The sequence below is a fragment of the Condylostylus longicornis genome, unplaced genomic scaffold (assembly GCF_029603195.1).
Source record: "Condylostylus longicornis isolate FDR11 unplaced genomic scaffold, ASM2960319v2 ptg000004l, whole genome shotgun sequence".
Classification (NCBI taxonomy): domain Eukaryota; kingdom Metazoa; phylum Arthropoda; class Insecta; order Diptera; family Dolichopodidae; genus Condylostylus; species Condylostylus longicornis.
In genome coordinates this window covers 6,356,237-6,377,149 of record NW_026577973.1, presented here as the reverse complement: position 1 = coordinate 6,377,149, position 20,913 = coordinate 6,356,237, and the positions used below count along the sequence as shown (strand labels likewise).

Genomic DNA, 20,913 nt, shown 5'->3' with positions numbered 1-20,913 from the left:
TTAAAAAAATTTATGGCTATTGTTCAAAATTTTTTTGAAGGTCATCTTTTGCAATGATATGTGAAACAAAATCATTTTTGCTATCTTTAAAATGATTTTGTGATGTGAGCAGATTTTATAATTCAAATATGAAAATAAACATGAATACTTCAAAAATAACCTAAGAAAAAAAATATATATGTATGTATTGTAATGTACAGTCACCCCTTAATATATTTACTATGCTTAAGTGCGTTTCCTGATTTAGTGCTGCAAAAAAAACAGAACAGAATTTTCTCCCTATTTAAAAACTATATTTAAGATTTTTTGTTTAATTGCGTCCCGACTAATTAAGTTTTATACTTTACTGCGCTTTATACTTCACTTACAAAAATTTTAGTACTCTAAGTCAAAAATACATTTGATTTTCTCGGTTAAATTAATAAACTGTTTTTCTTAATTTTAGATGGAAGACATTGGGATTTTCATTTCAATTAGAGTTTCCATTCAATTGTCAAATTTGACAGCTAATGACAGAAAATTTAATAGTTATTCTTTTGCAAACGTTTTTTTAGAATCGGATAGAAAAATCAAAGACACAATTTTTTCGATTTTACAAAGTTAACCAATATTGTTTGCATAAATCAAAAATTTTTGTAATTTTAGATTATGTGTCAGAAAATGCTTAAAAACGAAGTTAAATTGTATGTTCAAATGTTCTATCTACAATTAATAAAAAGTGTTTGAATTTTTTATAAGTGCGTTTCCTGTTTAATTGTTTGAAAAATTTTTAAAAATCGTGTGACGCATTTATCCGGGAATGACTGTATGTAGATATGAAATCGAGTAAATTTTAATTTTTTTCAAACCGCATCTTCTTAAAGTTATTGTGTAATTATTATTATTTATTTCATATTATGTACACATAAATTTATTTAAAAGGAAGTTGAAGATAAAAGGAAGCCGTCTTTTTCTTAAGATTTATTTAAAATATTTTACCGGCTATTTAGAAGTACGATGAAGTGATTTACATATTATTAAATGTACTCAGGCAATACTTATAAAGTGGAATTCTCCATAAATGTAAGATGAAAATAAGTAAATGAAAAAAAATACATAACACATTTAATTTTAAAAATTTGCAATTACTATAAGGTACAACAAAAAATTTACATGGTGAATTCATTAAAATTATTTTTAGTTTGGTAATAACTTGCATACACAGAGTAAATGACAAAAAAAAGTGTTTTCAATGACTTAAAGTGTGTGCTTGCAAATTTATAAAAATGGAGAAATAAAGTAAAAGTTGAATACCTTTTACCATCTTTGCGTGTATTACATAACTTAATCACATAAAATGTACTAATGGATCGTAGAAAATTGTTATTATAAAGGCACTTTCAATTCACTATTTTTGTACGTTGAAATTCAATAGTAATTAAAAACTAAGATTTTAACAAAAATATTTTAGTTACATATTTGATTATTATTCCCATTTTTAAAAAATTTTACAAGAACTATTTTAAAAATAGTTTAACTAGTTCGGCAAGAACAACTGCCGATTTAGTCTGTGACAGTTGCATTATGATTAAATTTTCATTTGATTTAAATGCCATTTGCTTTTGCAATTCATTTCTATCTTTTCTTAATAAAAACATTTTTGTATTATTCAAAGATAAATTTAAGCATGAGCAATTGTTTTTATTGGTACATAAACTGTTTGTAATAGTTTTCGGTTTAAAATAATCGTAATAGCCCACCATTCCGACCACTATAAATGTGCCATTTTATGAGTCACAAGTTTTAAGTGAGACAGGTTTGCAAAAAAATTGTTTCACAATCGTTTATGAGTGTCTGGTACAAAAACATGTGCTCGTATATCGAATAAATATCCGTAATTTCGGAAATTTTTCGATATTTCAATTTTTAGTTTTAACAACTGTGAAAAAAACTGGACACAGAAAATGGTCTTACTTATTTGTTTTAACAATTAATTTTATATAAAATTTTTGAATTTTTGTGTAGAATATTTTAAAATTTATATAGAATTTTATACCAAAATTTAAAGTATTGTTGCGTGCAAGCCTTCAATGTGTATTAGAATTTTTGATATATGTAAGCCTAAAATGCTTTTGTTTGCTCCACAATTAAATTCTAAATTACTAAATTGGTTGTAGTTTTTTCTTACTTGGGCGTTTGGAGTTGACTTCTTCTGTTTTCTTTCTCAAACAGAGTTTCTGTTTTAATTTAATTTCCAGTGTTCAAGATATTTGACTTCCTGTATATACATATATACGAAATTGCCAATTTATTTTTAAATATAAATATGCCTAGATTATTAGATTAATATTTTGATTTTTAAATTCGATATGTATTCATTTTATTTCACTATGTTTTATTCTTCATTCTGCACCTTCCTGTATTGTGTTTTCCACAGTAAGTAAAACATGATAAAATATGAGCAATATGAGCACAAATATGAGCAATAATATAAAAATAGTCAATGTTAATAATTAGTTATTTTTAACTTTAATGAACATTTAAATAAACAATTTATTTTACTAATTAAAAATAAACTTGTTTTTTAAAAATTCAATGCTTTCTTTTATTTAAAACGCTCTTGCACTTTTAACAGTTTTAAGATATTTTAAACAGTTAAAATAGAATTATATTTATATGCATGTATGTATGTATTATGTATATATCTTCTTGCATATCTTTTTGATTGCCGAATCTTGGACAGCTTCTTAATATAATTATAAACAATTAAAACATAATATTATTTTATGGGTCATAATATTTTAAAACTTTGAATATAATACGAGTATTTGCGTATATGTAATGTGGTGATAGACCAGACGTAATGACGACCTAAAGATGTTCTAGAAAATAAACATGTACAGATATTTTTAAAACTTTTCAAACAAGATATAATCAATTTGCATATCTAATATGTATTGGAAATAAAATAAAAATCAACGAATCTTAAAATTTGTAGGTCGTGTCAAATATAACAAGTTGGCCATAGTGTGTATTCATTCTTATTTAAAACATTTTAAGATAGGAAGGTTATTGGGTCAAACTTTTTATATAAAATTCGAAAGAAAATAATTTTTTTTTTCATCCAGCAAGCAAGATATTATTTAAGAAAAAAAAACTGGATTTAAAATTTATTGTCTCAGAAGACACGCGCATAATATCTATATTTAAATCTACATAATCTTTAATAAGCCACCATTGAATATTTAAACTAGAATTATAAGCTAAGAATATGCAAATAATTAATTTAAATATCTATAATACGAGTAATTTAGAGATTTTTTGGAAATAAGTTTTTAATTAAAATTAATAAAATTAAAATGTAAAAGCATTTGAATACATTTTTTTTTATTTAGCATTGATAAAATAAAATTTTTAGTTATTTTTTAAGTGAATCTTCCTAAACTGAATTTCCAAATAATTTTTAAGTTTTACTTGTACCTTGTATGGCACAAATATTAAAAATAGAATGAACTAATCATTTTCTTTTTTTAGTTTTAAGTATACAGCAACCTGGTTTTTTATACCCTGCTTCTTAGTGAAGAGTATGCTTACTTTGGTATGGAGTTTGTAACTACTTGAAGCAGTTGTCTCCGGTATGAACATATAATATCTGTGGAAATTAGCCAAAATTCTGATAAGGACAATATCGAGTTTAACAATATTTGGTTATGGCTTCATCAACTTTTAATATTCTTAATTCTTAATTTGCTCATAGAACGCAAGATTGAATCTTTAGCATTTCATTTTTACCATTAACTCAAGTTGACCAAAAAATGACTTATCGAGTTTTGAAAAATTTCCACAGATATATTGTTGATCAGTGTAGAATTATGCATCGATTTAGACATGTCCATTCGCTTGTCCGTCCGATCGCAGGGTAACTCAAAAACGAATAATGCAATCGACACCAATTTTTTAAAAGTTTTTTCTTTTCTGTCAAAAACAACTGCTATTGTAATTGGACTAACTGCCATACACCTCAAAGTTTTTTTTTTAATATTTCAAAAATTAATAGAGATATTAATATCAAATTTAATAAAATTAAAATGTAAAAGCATTTGAATACATTTTTTTTTATTTAGCATTGATAAAATAAAATTTTTAGTTATTTTTTAAGTGAATCTTCCTAAACTGAATTTCCAAATAATTTTTAAGTTTTACTTGTACCTTGTATGGCACAAATATTAAAAATAGAATGAACTAATCATTTTCTTTTTTTAGTTTTAAGTATACAGCAACCTGGTTTTTTATACCCTGCTTCTTAGTGAAGAGTATGCTTACTTTGGTATGGAGTTTGTAACTACTTGAAGCAGTTGTCTCCGGTATGAACATATAATATCTGTGGAAATTAGCCAAAATTCTGATAAGGACAATATCGAGTTTAACAATATTTGGTTATGGCTTCATCAACTTTTAATATTCTTAATTCTTAATTTGCTCATAGAACGCAAGATTGAATCTTTAGCATTTCATTTTTACCATTAACTCAAGTTGACCAAAAAATGACTTATCGAGTTTTGAAAAATTTCCACAGATATATTGTTGATCAGTGTAGAATTATGCATCGATTTAGACATGTCCATTCGCTTGTCCGTCCGATCGCAGGGTAACTCAAAAACGAATAATGCAATCGACACCAATTTTTTAAAAGTTTTTTCTTTTCTGTCAAAAACAACTGCTATTGTAATTGGACTAACTGCCATACACCTCAAAGTTTTTTTTTTAATATTTCAAAAATTAATAGAGATATTAATATCAAATTTCCAGTATCCAGTATGGTATCCAGTTGTAGGGATGTGCCAAACAAATACATGACCAGCGAATGCAGACGTTCAAGAATAGGGTTTTGCGGAATATGGTAGATGTCCCTTTTGAAATTTGATGGTTGGTCTACTAAAGGGACTAGTATCAGAATATAAGGAGGAGGTTTTAGTGGTAAAACACATAACTAACTATGAGTTGCGACGGAATGGCATGTTAGTAGCTTTATGCTTTCCTTCTTCCTTCGATGCAAAAAAAAAATATCAAATTTTCAAAAGGTGTGTCCAATTACATTCTACATCCATTCTATATAATTTCAAAAGCTAATTTTAAATATTTAGACAAATAATAAAGTCAGATTCATGAAACTTGCTAATTATATGTCGCACATATATCCCTGAAGTTTCTTTAGAATATAGTTTGGCAGGTTCAAGTAATTGCTATACAACATTGAAAGCTAATTCTAGATATTTCAAAAACAAATTTTTAACCTGAGATTGTCAAAGTGCTGGGTATAATTCAGTAGGTTTATACCGACTAAAACGATTTTACTTGTTTTAGTATTGATTAATCATATTGGTTTTTTTCCGCCATATTAATATTAAATTTTGTTCTTGTGTTTTATGACTTCGATAACTCCACGAATAACAATTTCAATTAACACCTACACACAACACAATTAAAATATAAAAAAATTTAAATTTAAATTATTTTATTATCAATAATAGTATGAGGTCTGTGATTCGGTCCATGAGTAAATTTTTACCAATATAAATCCAGTTGGTAAAAATCCAATTACAATCCAATACAAATGCAATTGGTAAATTTTTAACAACGTAAATATAAAATTATCCAATATAAAATTTATAGTTACAGGATTTTTTATTGCAAATTTTGAATTAATTTCGATTAGTATTAAAAATTAATTTATAAATCGAAATTTCAAAATATAATTAACAGTAAGAATGTTTTCATATCGTAAAATGTTGAATATCGTGAAATATAATTGAATTAATTTGAAATTTTATAACTTTTTTAAACTGCACTCCCTTTTTTCAATCGAAAACTTTCATATTTAATAACTAAAAAAATTTTTTTGTTAAAATGATTTGGGTTAATCAAAACTTTTTATAGTGCATTTGAAATTGGAATTCGTCTTCTATAATTTAAATTTTACTGCAAAATATTTTCAATATCGAAGCTTGTTTTTATTTAAATGTTGTATATGTGACATCAATATAATTATGGGAGAGGTTCATCTCTTAAACAATATTTCAATGATTAAAATTGTTTCATTATCATTTTATACCCTACATTGTATAAGCAGATTTGCAACTGATATATATTTTATCAGAATTAGGGAATATTGACACACATTCCCTAATTCACACTAAAATTATAATTACATAATTAATTTCTAATAAAAAATTAATATCAAACTTAAAAAGTACTATTTTTTAGAACGTTAAAAATTTCTTAGCAAATTCAATGTATTTTTCAATTAAAAATTTGTGAATAGGGTGTAAAAAATTGTTTTTTTTTATATAAGTAGATTAGATTATATAAGTATTACATTCTAATAGTTTTTAAAAAAACCATTTATTAATCTTCTTGGGAATTAACCGACTTCAAAAAATTTGTTAAAGATATTAACTGCTAAAAATTATAACCGGTTTTCTGAATCTGAAGCTGAAATTGTGCCTGAATCATTAAAGTTAATAAATCACGAAGTTATATTTCATTAATAATTATAAAAACTTTTAATTATTTAATTAGATTCATTTAAAAACAAATATACAAATATATAAGTCAAATAATTAAGATTCTTAATAAAATTTTTCGAATTATGAGGTGTTGGAAGTTATAAATCGAATTATTATAAAGTGGTCTCTGAATAAAACTGAATATTTTGAATTGTTAGAAAGCAAAATTTTGTTTTTAAAGCTTTTATAATTGCAGCAATTAAAGAAAACTGATAGTTAATTAATATATCATAAATGTAAGAAAACCGTACGGTTTGTGCAAAATAATAACAAATTAAAAAAAGACGTAAATTTTAATTAAAAAACTTAATTATGCTTATTGAAAAATGAATTTATTAAAAATATATTAAATTTTAGTATTGAAAATTACATTGCCTTATAAATTCAATCACAAATTAATCTAAAATTAAATTAATAAAAATTGAGAAAATTAAGAAATATGAAAATAATTCTGTGGCAAGAAGGAATGATCGCTATAGTTGATTATTGCTAATTTTCATGAGAGCAAAAATTAAAATTTGAATTGATAGCGAGAATAAAGCTCAAGATTTCTTAATTGAATTGTCTAGTACTCTAGTTTACTTCTACTTACTACTGTAAAAGATTTTACAGTAAAAAACATTTCTGAAGTATGCTAGAAGATTCTGAATAAAATTAAATGTTAAATTAAAAAGCTTAAAGCAAATTTAGCTATTTTAGCCAATTATTTTTGGGGTTACTCCATATGATATGGTTAATTCTTTTCAAACTTTAGTGGTTAGGGAATTTTGTGGTAACTTAACCAAAATAAAATACAAGTGCATCAAATGATTTTCGGATACAGATTTCAACATTGAAAACATTTATAGCACATTTATATCTAATTTTGTTAACCTCAGAAAATTTGACTAACTTTACCTAATTATTCCTTTTTGTGACAGAAATATTATATAATTTTATATTGTTTATCATTTAAAAATCAGTTACTTAAAATACTTCTGAATTTTTATATCATCGATAATTTTACGATACATAATTTTTTCTAATTGCTATATTTTAAATATTCTCTCTGATCCCTGAAATTCTCAATAAAATTTATGGACCATGAATTCTAATTATAGAACAAAGTTTATATAAATTTCACAGTGATTTAATTTTAACAAACAAAATTTTATAATAGCAAAATATAGGAAATTTTAATTTCTTAATAATTATAGCAAAATTTGTATGAAGGATTTATTGACTATTAAGAAAGAGTTATAAAATAATTTTATGTCATAATTTTACATACATATATTTTTTATTTACTTATTTTATATTACTTGAAATTAATTCAAAATCACTTTTTATTAATAAAACATAACTTTTAATTAATTATGAATTTTAGTTTTAATGAATGAAAATGAGTTTTTTAATTATCTAAGAATTCAATTAGTTTGACATAAAATACATAATTTACGATAATGTTGACAGGAATTCTAAATTTTGTAAATAAAAATATGGAAAGAAAATCATAGAATAAGCTTGAAGTAATACTTTCGAATTTCTTTGCATTTATGAGTCTGGTATATATTTTCTGTTTAGAAAGTATTTTATGAAATTTTTCTTAAATAAATTTGTATAATTATTAAAAAATATTGTTACTCATGCACAATAAACTATTGACATATACATATCGTAAGTTGCAAAAGTGTATGATTTGAGGCAATTTAACTTTAAAATTTTAAAACCATATTGATCGAAAAACAAGGAAGTAGAATTTTTTTACACAGTTGTACATTAGATAAATTTGAAAAAAGAGACAGGATTTTTGTTTTTAAATTTAAAACACACGCGGAATGAATTTGTTACATAAATGTAATTCAAATAATTAATTCAAACCTGTAATTAATAAAGAAAGTTTACTGCATAAAATTAACCTTAAAACCCAAAAGTTATTTTATTTTATACGAGTATAACAATGAACAATACACTAATGTGCTGGTAGTCGTATTGCATGTATATATTGCATGAAGTGATATCATCACGTCTAAGTCCTATTCTGGTTTACTTTATTAATTTTTACAAAGATAATTAGGGTTTTTGTACTTCACAAAAGAAAAAGAACAACAAGCAACTTGAGCTTCTAATAATATTAGTGGAAGACAATCCCGGGATTGCCAAAGGTTTCTAAAATGTTTTTCATATTTGAAATAAGGATCACTAAAGAAAAGTCGAGAAGAGAATTTACCTTAACTTACCCACCCACGTGGGTTATTTACATGTAATTTAATTGAAAAAGTAAAAAAAAACGTAAAAAATGTTAAAGAGTAAATCACTATTTTATTAAAAGCTTTTTAGAAAGGTTAAGTATTGTCATCTAAACTACAATTTCTCAAATTTTTTTGTTTTTCAATTTTTTACTTTATGAACGTAAATTAAAAAATGTTATAAAATATTTTATACCTTGAAATTTAATTGTGAATGTTAGTTTTTTGATATTCAATATATGCAGGTGTAAAGTCGATTCAATACATTGTGCATCGGTATGCGAACATTTTGTTTCGATAAAAAGTTATACATATAATAGAGGAAAATTAAAAAGTTGACTGTTAACTTTTCATTTTAGCTTTTTATTAATATTATACTTTCAAGAAACAAGATCAAGGTTATTGGAACACGTAATCACCATAATATTTAATTTTTAATAAGTCATCAATTCCATATAAGCAATAACAATTTTAGTATAGTTTAAAATTTATTAATTGAGCAAAATATTCACATAAGTATTGGTAGTGCATTTTTTAAAATATATGTAGAATTATAAAATGATTTTTTTCGGAATATTTTGCAAGAACATATATTTAATATGATTTCCCGATTTAGGAGAAAATTTAGTTGAAATAATATGTTGTTAAAATAGTTGTGTCCTTATGACATGACCGTGAAATGAAATCAATTTAATAACATAGAAGTGTAATTAATTTCTATTTTAGTAAAGAATAAGTACTTAATTGAATTAAGGAAAGAAAGAGAAAAATAATAATCTCAATAATAATCCAATAAGAGTCTCAAATAATAAAATAAATAAAGTTTTAAGATCTTTACTATAATCTTACCGACTTTTTTAAATAACAATACCAATTGTATTTTGTAAATTTTCTCAAAGGTCCCGATAAAAGAAAATTTCTACTCAACATGTAATATATAGAGAAATTTTACAAATTGGAAAAATAAACATTTCGAAGGATGCTCTTCAAAGAAACGAATAATCTAGAAATTTAATGAGTTATGCAATATTGTTTTTTGTAAACAAAAATGTGTGAGTAGATGTAGAAATAAGTCATAAGTAAACGAAATTAACTTTTCCTTTACCCAGAAATAAGGTTTCTTACCCCAGTTTTTAGATATTGCAAATATTGTTTTTTTTTTCATAATAACTAATAATATAATAGTTTAATAAATTTCAGTTCCCGTTATTCAAGGTTAAATGCACGCATACACTTATCTTGAGTTTAATTTACTTTCTTTCAAAATTTTTATATGATTATGTATATATATGTATATACATTTTTTTGTACAAAGTTCATTGAGATGCTAAAAAAATAAACTAATCTATATTTAATCTGTTATTCGCGAATATTTTATAATTCATATAATATTATAACTGATTTGCATCTATATAAATAATATAATTTGTAGTTTATTAAATTGCCGTATAATATGTATATGTATACTGTAATATGAAAAACATTTTGTTTTATTGAATTTTATTCAAATTGGATTGCTTTAATATTCGCTAAAAATATTTGCTAATATTAATTTGCTAACATTAATTTGAATATATTATGAAATTGAAGGTTCTTTTGAAATTTTCAGTTTATTTGTTTTTCCGTTGTATCTATAATGCATATTTTTAAATTCTGTTATAATACTCAATTAAACATATACAAATCGGCAACTACATGGTAAAACTTGGAATAAAAGAAAAATAAAATCCACAACGTGTAGTTTAATTTTAACTTAAATAATTAATTTTCAATTACAGACAGTAACGCGAGTGATTAATGCCATTTGATTGTATAGACACATTGGTTTTTCTTACGATGCAAATACATTTTTCGAATACATGCAAGACAATTTCCGCTAGCGAACGATTATTAAATATAAATTTTATTCCTACTAGATAGGTGCTCCTTGGAAACATTAACAAAATCGAGATACATTCGGTAACTAAAAATATGTATATGCGTGTGAATTCATTTATTAAATAAATATTTGTGACACTACACAATATTTTTATATGCAAAATAAAATTCTTGGTACTTGAACCAAATATAATGTAAAAATTCAAACATTTCTAAATTGCATTTCTAAATTAATTATAATGGAATTAGGAAAAACTCAAAAAGAAAATTTGGAAAGAAATTTTATTCAATTTGTGTACTATAGATTAAAAAAATAAAGAAACTTAAGTCGAAGAAACTTGAAGTTTATTTTTAATTGTATATTCACTTATTTCTTCATAACACGAAATCGTTAAAAAATATCTACGGATTTAAATTTAAAAAAAATATAAATATACATAGTTTCTGTATACAAATAATAAACCGGGCTATGATAATATCTTGTGTAAACACAAATGAATTAAACCTAAAACTATCGACTTTAATGTTCTTAAAAAAATTTCAAAAAGAAAAATGTATAAAAATATTTAAAGGTAATAAATTTTATCATCTTCATACAAATATACATATGTATATATAGCCTTTGTATGCGAGTATTCAGTAGTTTAGTAGGTAAAAATTAAATTAATATTTCTTGTTTCTATATGCAGCAGTCCTTGGCATTCTGACCTTAATCATTTGATTATTATTAGTTTATTATTAGTGTTATGACTGTTTAAAGTAACTTGTATTTTTTGAGGTTTGACTATATTTTAAGATCAACACTAATTACTGCATAATATACATATGTAATTTTGCATAGATATAAATAAATAAGTGGAAATACTACATGTAGGATTGTTGCATTAATAATAATTAAAGTTCTATTTATTTTTTTGTCTACACTTGCGAATCAAACATAAATTATTGAAAATTTTTTTATTTAAGTACTGATAAAATTATTTTTTAGCACTTTTCCAAAAAATTTTGGAAAAAAAGTGCTTATTGGTTTCATTCTGTCCGTCCCCGTCTGTCCGTGTGACTGTTTACAAAACTTCAACACCCTTGAAGATAGAAAACAGAAATTTTATACGTACATAGATTTTTCCTAGAAACCCTTTTCCGTAGAACAAAAGATTGTCATTACCTTCACCTATCTCCCCGCCTTTAAAAGTTATACCCCCTTAAACCCTAAAAACGGTATCTTTTAACTATTTATTGCAATGAAGCCATAAACATTTTTCAAATTTTGCAAAAGCAGAAAAATAGTAGCTGGCTTCTTCTATTGCGGCATACCATTTCTGAACTTTAAAAAAATAAAATGGCCTTTAAAATTTACCGTTATCTAAAACCCGTTTTTCACAAATTTTTGATACCGTTTTTTAGCAGCTCTTAGATATTCATACATAGTTTATTTTATTAGAAGAAAATTTTTTCGCATCTCCACCCCCTCTCAAGTTATCACCTTAAAATTTGAATATTTGGCACCTTATATTTGCGAAACCACAAGCTTTTTCAAATTTTTATAAACGCAAAAAGCTAACGGTAAATTCTGTGTCAATAAAAAATATAATTATTTTTCTTAACTCACACAATTAACCCTTAAAATCGAGCATCATGCGAACCATTCTTTAAATTTATTTTTGCTTTATTTCAGATTGCATAAATCGTTCATCCTAAATGTATGCAATCCTAGAAATAGTTTCGTAGCGAATTGTAACATAAATTATTACCGACCGTATTGTGTATACAATAGGTAGGTTATGTGATGGCAACAAATTTTGCATATCGAGTTTTCGGTAGCAACCTGCCGGTCTGTCGGTCTATGCACGCGTGTATCTCAAGTTCTGCTAAACGGATTTTGATAAAATTTTATATGTAAGTTTATTTCAACCATGGCACGGATTGATCAACTTTTGGGATATATCAGGCCTTGGGAACTGCACTTTTTAGCGGACCTGTTTTACATTTTTGAACATTTTGAAGAAAATATTCAACCGATTTAGAAATACAGTTGTAGAAATACAAGATGCCGAAAGTTGAAATTTTATAAATTTTGGAAGGCGAATTTTGGGAAGGCAACAAAAATTTTCTTTTAAAAAAATGGACTATTATTAAACGTTATCAAAAATTTAAATAGAAGGGATTTTGAAAAATGGTTGTTTTTAAAGGACATTTTTCTTTTAGAAATTTTCTACCTTTGAAGAATTTAAAAAATGTTTGTGGTTTTGTTACAAGAAATAAAGAAAAAATGATACTTTTAGGGCTATATTTTTTAGAAAGGGTGAGGTAGGTAAAATTTTTTTTCTATGGAAATACGTTTTTAGTGAGGGTCTATGTACTTGTGAAATTTTAGATTTCTGTTGTCAAGGGTGTAGAAATTTTGTAAAGATGTCCACGGACGGACGGACGAGAAGTGTGAAACTAATAAGCATTTTTTTACTATAAATTTTGTGCTTTAAATTATTCGATAAATTTACTTGTAAACCAGTTAATCCGAAATTAATGATAAAATAATAAATAATATGGTGATAACAGAATGATTTCAAAAACCACCTTTTTTTAAAATTTAGCCCTAAAGCTAAATGCTTACATATTACAGTTCTTGGCCAAAAAATATTATTTTTTAAAACATTACTTTAATCATCGCAGTATTGTTCAAAATATAATGTAAGAAAATATTGTAATTCCCAAATGAACAATAACATAAACATGGTTGGTATATCTTAAAGCAGTTGTCCCGTTCAACTTGAAATTGTATTGTCTCTTTTATAAAATTAAGTAAATTTATAATGTTAAGTAACACAAGTTGAATACATAAAATGCAAATTTTAAGAAATAAAGAAGAATTTATAATGAGGAAATTTCAGTTATCTTTTTTATATATATACAAGAGTTGAATACGAATTTTGTTTTTTTTTTGTTTTTCTATTTAAATCATAAGTTTTCCTTTCTCTTATGTAATTGCATTTTTTTTTAATATAAAAATCTTTTTATTTAATGCTATTATTTAATTGCAAATAAGTATTTTATTGTATTCAATTAAGAGAAAAAAAATCAACTGTTTTGCGTCTGCTAACATAATATTGTGCAAGAAAATATTATTATTGTATTATTTAACATTATTTCTAAACAATTAAGTTTGTTTCACTATGATTTTATGTAATAAAAAAAATTCATTCATACGTTTGATTTGGTATAAAATTGGTTTTAAGATGAATATAAAAGTTCTTGTGCTGAAACAAAATGTAATCATTAATGTTTAACAAAAAATTGTTAAACAATTTAATTAGAATATTTTTTTTGAGGCACATTTAAACATTAACAACGTTATTGTTCTGTCGAGATATATTTGGCTTATTGTTTAAGAAGGTGTGAATTTCAAGCTTTGCATTCAATCTTTTTTTTGTTTTCATTATAATGAATTAATTTTAAATTAAGGTATAAGTAAGTGAGAAAAATACTATATAATTAATATTATTTAATCGGATTATTTAAAAAGTTCATGGTTTCAAGTTATTTTGAAATAAATCCAACTGAATAATAATTAATAACATTTATGTATATAAAGTTGAGAAATTTTTAAGTTGTTGATAAATAGTTTTTAAATTAATATATCCAATTAACGTAACACACTGTTTTTAAATTAAATATGGATAAATTTCAAGTTTTTATATAAAAAAATTTAAGATGGTCAAGTCTTTTGTATTTCAAAATGATACCATTATGCAATAAATACAAGGAAACTTCATAAAATATTTTAAAATAATTTTGCGGTAATAATCAATTTTTAGAGCATAAGAAATACCTTATTTTGCCTGGCCGAAAAATTGATAAATAATAATCAAATTTTATGAGAATTGACTTTCAAAATGATATTCTTAACAGCAAACAGAAAAATATTTAAAATAAAAGCAGTTGTTATGAATCAACGCAACCGTCTTTTAAACAGATTAATATTAAAACAGAAAAATTATGACATTTTATTTGCGAATATTGAATTTCTTAATTCTGCATAAAAATCATAAACTTTTATAGTAAAACATTAAACGATTAGTAAATCAAAAACGCAATCATTAATTTTTGCTTAAAGATATAGAAATTTTTCTTCACTATCATTAAGAAAAATTAGCTAAAAAAATTTAATTATACATTGATTTTTCAAAAATTCATTAAAGAAATGAAGTAATCATTAATTAAATATTTGTAAAATGGCACTAAATAAATTAAAACTTGAAAAAAAAATTTAAATAATAATTTAATTTTAGAATTTCTTATATTGATTTTGTTTCTATTATAGCAGAAAATAGTCTTTAAGTTGATGAAATGAAAAATATTAAAATTGAAAACTCAAATAAATATGATATAATCGAGCCGGGCCGGTGAAATGTAAAAAATTATTTCATGGTGAGCATTAAAAATTGATCGTGCAGTGCAATATTGTATAAGTATAAAATTTAATATTAAAAATTTTTCAATAGAAAGCAAAAACATATCCATTTAAAATATTGAAATAAAAATGTACCCAACTATTTATATACTTTTTTTCTTAATTAATTATTTTTCCAACACAAAATAATTTATTCAATAAATAACATTGTAACCGTGTAAATAGTATTTAAATAACTGCATAAATTAAACATGATTACTTTTAATATTATACGAGTATATGAGATGTTTTCAAGGCTGGTTCAAAAAGAATATTTTACATTTTTCTTAATTATAATATTTAAATTTTAAAAATTGAAAAATACAAAACATTATTGTATTTAAATGATGTGCCATGCCAATAGTGCATCAAACTAATATACGTATTAGAGTGTCTCAAAAAGAAATCATTTCTTTAGGAATTTTATACAATGTATATGAAAAAAATTCCATGTACGTTTAATATTCTCGCATAAGTTTTTTGTTCCGTTAGATAGTTTTACATCCTGCATAACCAAATTTTCACAGAAAAATGTGTTTGCATGTATTCTCAATTCCACTCTGTGAGATAGATTTAAGTATTATATAAGTTGAAAGGAATACATCATGCATTATTGTACGGTCCTAATTAATCAACTATTAATTAAAATTAATTACTAATTAAAATGAATATTAAACTCAAAATTCTTAATATTTCATAATGTTTAATTAATTCATAATATTTAATTAAAATTGAAAGAATTTAATTTTTTTTAACTAAAGAAGTGACGCTAAGTTGGCATTTTGTATCAAATAATTTTTTTTGTATCAAAAAATCTTAATTATTACTAAAAAGTGTTATCGGTACAATGTTATTACGGTTTTAAATAAACCAAAATTGTGAAATATTATTAATGTATTTAAAGAAAAAAAATAATAAAAGATGAAAAAAAATTAAGATTTTCTTGTATTTTAAATTATTAATAATTCAAATAATAAATCATAAATTGGTGCAGAAAGAGCCGAAATTATGCACGTATAAGCGAATACAAATAATGCTAATAAAATAAGTAAGTATTCATGCACAATATACAGTTAAATATTGTAATAAATATTGAAAAAGATAATTTAAAATTTTATGATGACTTTATTAATTTTACTTGATTTTTGAATATTATTATTTCATTTTCTGATTAATTATATTATATTTTATAAATTTTGTATTCAATCTTATAATTTAATTTAGTTATAACTTTTATTCGTAAATGTTTACAATTATCTTACAACTATGACCTGCTTTACGATAAATAATTTTACAATACAAGATATACATAAGAATATAATGCATAGTCATAACAATTTCAAAATTGAATATCAATTGAATATTACTTACTTATTCCTGTGAACAAATAATCGTATCAATTTCGAAAATGTAAATGATTTTTACTTATTACAAAGTTTCTTTAATGGTCACTACAAGTATTTATGGGATTTACTGTATTAGTGATATTTGACTTTAAATATCTCGCAATATAAATCAATTATATGTATATATAGCCATATATATACAATAATATATATCATACAAATGTTTTCATATAAATGATTTTTATGAAAGTAAAAATTCCTTTCATTTTATTGTTTTTTGTTTTAAAATTGAAAAAAAAAAACTTTTTAATTTTGCAATACAAAAAAAAATTTTTTTTTGAGTTAAATTAAAAATGTTAAAGAAAAAACTACTTAATCATAATCACGTTTTCTAAAAATGTACAAAAATATTATATGGCGTGTATTAGGGTCAATCTTAAATACATTGTTATTCGAAATATACATATGTATGTATGTACATGCGAGTACATAATATATAATGTTTTATGACATATACATATATTACATGTTGTCTCTCCAAGTATATACTATATACATAAATACATACATACATATTATATGTATTAAATTCAAAATTTAATTAATTATTAAAAATCATTGGATGCATTTTTTGTCTTCTCCTCTGCCTCTGTTTTTTTTACATTTTTGTTGTTTTTTTTTTATTTTAGTAGCAATTTTTTATGTCATTAGATCATATAATAGATACGTGGAGTAAATTATGATTATATATTAATGATTGTATATCATATATACTTAAGATGATATTTATATACATTACGTATAAGAAAAAAATTGTTATAAAAAGTGGGAAAATATAGTTGACTTTCATTAACAAAAATCTTTTCAAGATATTTCAAAACTATAAAAAAAAAACAAAATACAAAAAAATAATAATAGAAAATTATTACTAAATTCAATTTAAAGTTTTAGGTTAAATTTTTTTTATTTTTCTGTCGCCAATTCAGTTTTGCCTCATGGAATCGTCGCAGAGAAAACAAATGATTTAATGAAAGAAACTTATATACCTACATATTATATATCTTTAACAAAGTTAAATTTTTTAACTTTGAGGAATTTGATTAGATTTGACCAAAGAAATCAACTTTGGTTAAATTTTCGAAAAGAAATCAAAAACATAATATTTTTTCTAAATAGTGCAATCTCTATTGAATATGTTTTCACTTTAAATTTTTAATCAATTTAATCTTATAGTAAAATAAAAAATTTTACTTCAATGATATAAAAATATGATATCGAATTTTTGGTATTGATATCCAGAGATTTTATTAAAATTAATCGAAAAAAAAGTTGTTTTAAATATTATGTAACGAAGATTCAGTTTTGTTGTTGTGCACATTAGTAATAAAAATTATAAAATAAAATGGAAAAATAATTAAAAATATTTTTGAAAATATTTATTTTTTCTTCAAAGTAACAATCTTAAAATTTTAGTTTGGTGAAAATTCCTCTAATTCAAAATAAAAACATTTAATCGCCGATTCTGTACTAAGTATACATCGTAAATATTCAATTTCGCGCATTGTACACACGCTTTATGTGAAAATTTGCGATTAGATCAGGTACAAACAGTTTTAAACTATTAATTTTGAGTAAAGTAGAAGCATATCACAGCTTTCATAAAGTGTGTATATTTATTTCTATGTTTTATTTTGTACATTATTATAGTATAAATAATTCAAGAGTTCATACATTTTAGTATTGACAACTTTGTATTTTTTTGGTTTTTCAAGACTAAGTTTTTTTTTGAAAAATCTTTAGAAAGTGAGTATGTTGTACCCAATAATAATATTAGTAAAAATATAGATTGTTCTTCGAACTAAAGCAATTTTTTTCTTCTCTAATGTTTAAAAAATAAATTCGATTGATTTTGTAAAATTTAATTATATTCACCTTTTCAACTTAAGAATACAAAAAATTTGCTTATTTCTTTATATATCTTTAACTGAAAAACTATAATTGTGTGATATAATGCAATTATTTTATGTGCCATCGTTTTTCAATAGAAATTGTAATTGTGTAGATATTCATCACATACATACGTACAATATTGTATTCTTATATATTTGAATTAACAGTAACATATAATATTTATTTGCCTCAAGTTATTAATTGACCAACATTTTAATATCGTTATTTTTTATCTTTTTTTTTATTTTACTGGTGCTTGATCATGTATGTACATACATATATATGCATACGAGTACATTATTTTGTACTACAATTATGTTTTTTTTCTCAATTCTATATTTAACATTTCAGGTATTACATTATTTAAATATAATATTCAGCTTTATATATAAATGCATATTATGTATCTAGATATATTCGTATTAAATCATTTGAAATTATATATATATATATAACACAAAATGTATAAAATGAATTGCACACAAAAATATACGAATGCAACTTATATCTTTAATGGTATCATACCATTGAATGGTATCTTGTTGAACAAGTTAAATAACATTATTAATTATTTATTCTTTTTTTTCTATATACTTACTTATTATATATTTTATTAATATACGTACATATACAAATTATCAAATAGAATTATATATATGTATATATATATATTCGCTTCAATAATAATATAAAATATTGGAATATAAAAATATTGGAACTGAAATTTAAATAAAGAATAGTGTCATCATAAAAATATTATTGACAATTTGAACCAATTTCTTGTCTGGTATATTTGGAAAAAAAAATGTAATTATTCTTACATGAAGCATGTTGACATAATTCTTTAATATTCAAGATATAATGCTGTAGGATGCTATTATATAATATATTACTTATAAGTATAATACCTAATTTTTATTTTATTTTAAATTAAATAGGAATACAATCACTCACTAATAGACGATCACGTAACTAGAGAAGAATTTTAATCATTACTTAAGTTTGGTAACTTAAGCTGCAGTTATTATGCACATTCCTCAGGAAGATTATAATCACCCGCCTAATTAACTCAATTAGTAACGATAATGAAATATAATTCAATTACAATGTCTTGCAAAAGTCCTATATTCCTCTTTGCGGGTCAAAACGGAAACAATTAAGTATAAAGATTTTTAATCATATAAAATTATTTTCAATATAAGTAATTATCTCAATTTATAATTTAAAAGCCTAAATTATTTATGGATTTATTTTAAATAATATAAAAATTGTTTGAGAATATATTTAAATATTTAAGAAAAATATAAATATACAAATTTAGTATCATGCTATTCTGAATAGTTACATTATTTTGTATTCCAAATTTTAGAGAAAATATTAATATTAAGTACTTATGTAACTTTAATTAATATTTTTTTTTTTTATTTTTTTTATTTAAATATACTTACATGTACTAATTATTCCAAAGAAGAGCAGCCGAAAATTAATAAAATTATTTGCTATTGATCTTTTCATATTCGATCAAAATCTATTTTTTTTTTAATATTCAAATTAAATATATTTAATTTAATTTGGATTTTCACTAGATATTTTCCGAAATATTAAAAAAATTTAAATATATTTGCCACGACTACCAATATGAAAGAGAAAAGATAAAAAATTATTTATATATATATATATATATATATATGTATGTAATTTATATAAATTCAATGATATCACTAAATTTTTATATATATATAAAATAAAACCTAAAAGAAAAATTATAATTTCGTTTAAATGCTAAAATAATTAAATTAAATTTATTTTTTATTAATTATTATCATCCGTATATTAGAGATTTCACTAAATAAATTTTTCAAATATTTTAAATAATTTCTAATATTTTAATAATTATTCATAATAATTTTCCCTGAAATTTGGGATTTTGATTTTAAATACAATAGAGTTTCAATATTTAATTTTATGCTTTTTATAATCACTATAGATTTCTTAATGCAATATTAAAATTGCATAAATTGTACACACCTTAAAAAAAAATACTAAAATTAAGAAAAAATTTTTTAACTATTTTTGCACTATTATTTCTGTTTTTTTTATTGTTATTATTTAGGTTACTTAAATTACTTTTATTAGACGTCCAAGCGATGGCGATGTTCAAACTATACTGAAAGAAATCAGCAAATTCACCTTCCATGTATATCAAAGAATTAAATGTTTTTTTTTTTTTCTTAATTTTGGTTGTTGTTTTATATATACACATATGTATATATGTATGTAGATATGCTTTTGCGTTTGAGTGACGATTTTAAAGCTTAGCTTGAGCCATAAGAGTTTGGTTGCGTTTTGGTTTTTGTTTTTCAATTTCTATCGTCTTTATTATTATTATTATTTTTGTTTTTTACTTTAGAGTCATTTTGAGCTTTTTTCACAATTACTTTTGCTTATGGTATCATAATTTATTGGTGATGGGATGAAATAAATAGGTAAGTTATATTTGTTTTTTTAATTTTCATTTT

At 23.0% G+C, this 20,913-nt stretch overlaps 1 protein-coding gene across 3 annotated transcripts in view; it reads right to left on the bottom strand.

Annotated features, from left to right (window-relative positions):
* LOC129614543 (protein Skeletor, isoforms B/C) overlaps positions 1 to 20,615 on the bottom strand; it is a 40,313-nt gene extending 19,698 nt beyond the window's left edge. For 2 of the 3 annotated variants that reach the window (XM_055529231.1, XM_055529246.1), the window contains exons 1-2: positions 20,423 to 20,548; positions 19,843 to 20,024 (exon numbers count right to left, since the gene is read on the bottom strand). In XM_055529231.1, coding sequence (XP_055385206.1) covers positions 19,843 to 19,909 — 67 coding nt within the window. In that variant the 5' untranslated portion in view covers positions 19,910 to 20,024; positions 20,423 to 20,548. Of the gene's footprint in view, positions 1 to 19,842; positions 20,025 to 20,422 lie in introns of all 3 variants that reach the window. The other variant, XM_055529240.1, reaches the window with a different exon arrangement.
* Between the last annotated feature and the right edge of the window lie 298 nt (positions 20,616 to 20,913).